The 5,771-nt window shown below is 32.1% G+C and overlaps 1 protein-coding gene across 1 annotated transcript; it reads right to left on the reverse strand.

Moving 5' to 3' along the window:
• Positions 1–715: 715 nt before the first annotated feature.
• On the reverse strand, positions 716–2,503 carry LOC125577656 (chitinase 10-like). The gene is made up of 2 exons (XM_048739200.1): positions 1,772–2,503; positions 716–1,224 (listed from the first exon to the last, which is right to left on the reverse strand). Exons 1-2 carry the CDS (start codon positions 2,239–2,241, stop codon positions 855–857), a joined length of 840 nt encoding a protein of 279 aa, XP_048595157.1. The 5' UTR covers positions 2,242–2,503; the 3' UTR covers positions 716–854.
• Between the last annotated feature and the right edge of the window lie 3,268 nt (positions 2,504–5,771).

The following is a 5,771-nucleotide window of genomic DNA, read 5'->3' on the forward strand; positions in this document are numbered from 1 at the left end:
ATTGACTTTGGTTCACACAAAATGAGATATATAAACTTGACTTTGAAAGTTACGTTCTTACTTGCAACAATGGAACATGTTCAAGTTGTGATTAATGTCTTCTATGTTTATGGTTAGTCCAGGTAGATGGTGTTTTGAAGGATGAGTTAGTGTTGTGCGGTTGTGTTGGGAAACTGAGTCCGGTTCCATCAGGCGTTTTGCTTTCATACTCAGCTTTTCAGGTGTTTATGCGTGGATCCTTAAAACCTGAGTATGAAAGAAACTTTTTGGGAAGGTTTAGAAACTAGAGCAAATTGGTGGCAGCATCATTGGTGGTACTTTTAAGGCAATTCAGGAGAGGAAAAACGCTTCAAAGGCAGATAAGACCCGTGAGTAACTTAACCCTTTCAGTTGCTTTAAGACTTTTGTCTCTTGGTGATATATATTCGTAAACCAAATTCAACCCGCTACTTCAAGAAGGGACTTAGAATTTTGCCATAAGCAATATCTGCAAGGTATCCACTACTTGTTTCTTTCTATTTGGAGAAGAAAAGGGTAAAAAGAAAAAGATCAAGTATTTCCTGAGGTCTTTTGCTATTGACAGGTTAGGTATCAAAGTTGAGTTGTCTTGCACGCTTTCAGGTATTACTAAGCTGGACAACGGAGGAATCATTTTTAGGCAGGTGTAGAAGGCACATATGAAACGGCGACTGAGGTTAACAACTTCTTGTCACGGTACGCTTTAAAAAAAACATTTATATCTCTCACTCTCAGCTTAAGGAGTTTTATTGTTATGATTTTAAACTTCAGTTTCATTGGTACATGGATTGTATTAGTTTATAGAAAAACTAAAAGAGAGTTGCAATGATAGTCTTCTAGGAGAAGGGCCTCTGGTTCTCGCAGTCTAAGAAAGGTCCTGTGTTGACATTAAACAGCTTAGCGTATCTTTGGAAATACCCGACCCGGTCATTGACTCGTCCATCTCCTGGAATCCCGCATTCTAACCCGCCGTTTATGATGTTGGTGGTTAAACCGAAACCACTTGTCCGGTTTGCTGCTATATCTGCTTTGGTCGGTCTGTACCGGTTCACCATGACGTCATGGCAAGACGGTTTAGGAGTCTGTTCGGTCATCCAAAACCAAAGAGCTGTCTTGAAAGCTAAAACGGAGTTGTTGGCTACACTTTCCGGGTTACGTAAACCGTCAAAACCCAATGCTCGACCCGCCTGACCGTAATTGTAATTCCTATAAAATAGAGTATAATAAACCCAAATCTAAGACTAATATACGGATAACAAAATTGTAAGAAAGCAAAATACGGAAAACATAAATTTTGCTAGAAAGGTTATAACTGGTAATTTTCAAATGATAGGACCTGTAACATGTTCTACCAGTTGCGTGGACTTTCATCAATTGCATTTTTACAAAATTAGAAACTTATTTTTTTATTCTGCAAGATTAATAATGTAAAAGGATTTTGTGGTGTTTAGATCCAAAATTTGTTTCAGAAAAGACCTCTAAATTTAACTAAAAGATGTGAAATAATAAAAAAAAAAATATATATATATATATAAACTAATTCAGAGTATCAATGACTGGGTAACACACATGGGTTTTCAGAATCATTTGATTAATTACTTCATAGGTTGAGTACCTACCAGAACTATACTATTTAAAATTATTTCACAAAATCATATAATTTGTACAAGTCGTTGCGTATTATGCGTCAACAATCTTACTGAAATAATAAATTATAATGTTTATTGGTTAGTAATTAATATTTTAGACGTACCAAGAAAGTTGAATGGGACCTCTTCCTTTATAAGATTTGCCAGGGAAGCAAGGCCACTCCGTATTTGAAGCATCACAATAATTACTCTGTGGACTCACTTCCTCTTTAAAACACAGCCCCCACGCGTACGGTCCATCCGGTGCCGTGGCCCAACCACCTGTTGTCTCGTGAGATATCTGCGCCAAAAACGCAGCCACTTCACGACGCCTTGTCGTAATGCCTCCTACGCTCCCGAACCTCGGGAACCACCTTGTAGCCTCCAAGAATGCTTCGTAAGGGTAGAAACCTTTTGCAGGGCATGCGTTGTTTTCCTTGTGGATGAAGATTGAGTCGTAGAGAGATCTTGAGACTAGCCTCGTGATCGGTGCACGTCTATAGGAGTATTTCCGAGCTTCAGTTTCTTGGAGAAAAGATGATATTGAGAGGATGAAGAGGAAGAGACATAGCGATAGAGAAATTTGTTTCTCCATGTTTGTTCTTTATGTATGTGTGAGAAGAGAAGGTTTGGTTTTGCTGTGATATATAGTCATAGAGATCATGTAGTGGAAGAAGACTTGGTTACATGTTTGCGTGGGTCAACGTTTTGACACTTTTAGTGGAGTTTATTGTTTTTATTTCATTATAGTCTTACTTATTCTTGGGTCTACTTTATTTTTCAATGTTAGAAGACCCATTCTTGATTTGGAAAATTTAGTTTTTGTAGAGATATATTTCTTCGTTAAATTTAGTTTAAACCGTATAGTTCAGCCCTTTCAGTCTGAATTGTTTTTTTCTCTAAAAGAACTAAAACAAAATTCGTGCCTAAACTTAGAAATTTAAAATACAATTGAATCTAAATCTAAATATATACACATATATAATTGCTGTGAACTTCTGTTCCATTTTCATTATTATTCCATATAACAAAAAAGTATGTTGAAGCTCTTATTGAAGTCTTGGTTGGTTTATAAAACTATCAAAGAATCTTTACGAAATAAAAAAAAATACAGAGTTCTAGATCGGTGGCTAACTAACACCAAATGCGCCGAGCAACTTGTGAATTGACTTTGGACCAAGTCGTGACAATTTTTAATAAGAAGATACAGTCCAATTGTTTGATTATAGGAAAAACACCACACCGTCACACATATGTCAAAAATCAAAACTAACGATCTGAATTCACAGTTCTACAAATTGTTAGAAAGTATAGCTGTTTACTTGCTTTTTATGATGAAACATTTGGGTTAATTTTTTACTAATTAACGTTCTGTTTATTCGTGCGGCTGTTATTTTATATTCTGATTAATTGCTAAAATGCTTAAACCATTAATTCGACCACGTGATTGCACAAAAGAGAAGTGAAAATTCCACCACCACATTGGTGCGATGTGAAGCGATTCACATTGCTTTAGTTTAAATGTCCATTTGCCTATAATAAAACGTTATTTATGTTTTTATATATTATTATCAAGTTGTCTTATATTAAATTTGGTCAATTGATAGTTTTTTTCTTTGAAAAAGGCTTGCAAAAATAAAAGGTCAATTGATAGTTGAGAAACTATATCCATCCGCATAATTCGAAACTATATCCATTCGCATAATTCAATTGATACATAATAAATTAATAAGAAAAAGACTAACAGTATCATACGTACAAGAACCTTTATAGGAGAATGCATAATACAAAATTGGAGATATGGTAAAGCAGTCGTGTGTTTTTACATCATACTTTTCATTTTATTATTTACTAAAGCTATGGTAGTTAATCTAACAGACACATAAAATATATACGCATTACCAGAAATTCATTGAACTTTTTATAAAAACAATACAATACTCAACAAATATATTATAAGGAAATACTGTTGATTTATATGTAAGTATTAAATTTGGTTAGATCAAAATATATAATTTACTGGTGTGTACTAGTGTTCTTATTTTGTTGCCATCCAAATATAAACCAACATAATGCATACTGTTTGAAAAAAATCATTTAAACTATCCGTAATCATCAGCGAAAAGGTTTTCATAATTTTTACAAAAATTCTTCGTCTTTACAAACATATTACGATTCGGCCTTGGGCTGCACTGAAGTGGCCATTTTATAAACCAAATCAGTGGCTATACTTGGGCCAACATAAGGCCGATGATGTAATATCAACCATTGTTATTACGTCTACATACTTGGAATGGCACACGTACGTACTCTAGGTCATTTTGTTGTTACTCATTGATTTAGACAACCCTCTTTAGGTTTGTAAAATTTGTCGGATAAACCAGGATGATTTCATCAAATTTCAAAGAACGGTAAATAAAAAGCCATACATTTTGCGAAATTAAAGCAAAGAAAACCGAATTTCTTTTTACCTTTTACGGACCTTTTTGACCTAAATGATTACATTTGAAACTTTCGTACGAGGCCAAATGAGTGCTTGAGTAGTATAGTAACTAACGGGATCTCCAAAAGAGAGTTATTTTCACATGAAAAATAAAACTGGAGGACGCAGATAAATTTAAAATTTAAAATTTTAGTTTTTAATACCGATCTGTATTAAAATATAATTCAAACAACTAGTCAAAAATACATTTACAAATAATTTTGACAATAATAAATATTACATAGTTTTTTCAGTTATAAACTACTGTGAAAATTTTACATTTTATAGTTATCTTATTAGTTTAATATTTTTATTAATGGTGATACATACAAGTTATTGTTATCTATTAAATTTTTTTACCAAAAATATACAATTTCAAAAACGAAATTTGACATATCATAATAATAACTGAGATATGTCATAATTTCAGTAAGGGGTGTGTAAACTGAAAGTTTTAGGTGATTTGTGTCAAAATAAAAAATCCACGGTTATTGAAACATGAATTTTAAAAATTCATTTAAAACATAGTGTTATAAAATACTATGAAATCTACTGTTATTGAAAATATTTTAAGTTGTGGAATTTTAAAGTTTTCAAGTGATTTTAGAGTGTTTGGGTAGAATTTCTTAGTTAAAAAAATTAAAACTCTAATCACATGGTTTTAAGTGATATTCTAGAATGGTTTAACAAAAATCATTTTATTCTTTGCAATTTCTTAAAATCATCTAAAACATCATTAAAAATCAAATCACCTCAAATTTTAGATCGAATACACCTCCCTAAGTGTTGTCTTTTCTTTTAAAATGAATATGTAATCACATATAAGCAATTTAAAAAAAATATTTAAAAAATGTCTAGGAAATAGTTAATTCGTCTGTATTGTTAAAGATAAATTAAGTGTAGTATGAATTCATTAAACAATTAACTTGATTGTGAGAACGAACCTTTTCCTACAGGTCATACACTTATACATGTCGAATTAAATTATGAATGATGGCCATGAATTCTGATCACAAAAAACAAAGTCTTTGTAACAGTATATTAATCAGCGAATTCCTAGCTAACCCTAGTTAGCTACATAAATATTCACTATTTTTATTTATTTTATTGGGTAAAGAAAGTCGATCAATTAATCAGTGACTTAGTAATTGTTAATGCTTTCGTTTTCGCTCACCAAACCCTAATCGTCAAGGATTTGATCATTTGAAAAGTATTTAATCTTGATGGTAGACCATATACTATACTTATTCTGTATATCGTCGAGATAAATATCTCTGTCACTTATATTCATTTATGCTCTAGCTTTTTGGTACACACTGGCAAAAATTCTAAGGCGTTGAATAGTGGTAACGATTCATTCATATATAGATGTGTTGAACCTTCCAATTTTAAAAGTAATTAGACTGTTGACCTAGGCTTGCTGCAAGCCCGCGATATATTACTCATCAGAAAAAATAAAAAACCCGCGATATATAAAACGTCCAGACCATATTCTATAATCTATAAGTGCGGTATTTGGTCCTAAAACTATATTATTTCTTAAAATATTATTTAGATCAATATTTTGAAAATTTTGAAACTACTATTGATTATTAATTTTTTTCTCTGAGATTTTACATCATATATTTAAAACTGGTTGTTTA

The sequence above is a fragment of the Brassica napus genome, chromosome A9 (assembly GCF_020379485.1).
Source record: "Brassica napus cultivar Da-Ae chromosome A9, Da-Ae, whole genome shotgun sequence".
Classification (NCBI taxonomy): domain Eukaryota; kingdom Viridiplantae; phylum Streptophyta; class Magnoliopsida; order Brassicales; family Brassicaceae; genus Brassica; species Brassica napus.

Excerpts from the sequence above, each read along its gene's own strand:
- LOC125577656 (XM_048739200.1), bottom strand. The coding sequence starts at position 2,241 with ATGGAGAAACAAATTTCTCTATCGCTATGTCTCTTCCTCTTCATCCTC. Across the intron at positions 1,225-1,771 it reads GGTCCCATTCAACTTTCTTG|GAATTACAATTACGGTCAGG; the intron begins GTACGTCTAAAA and ends TCTATTTTATAG.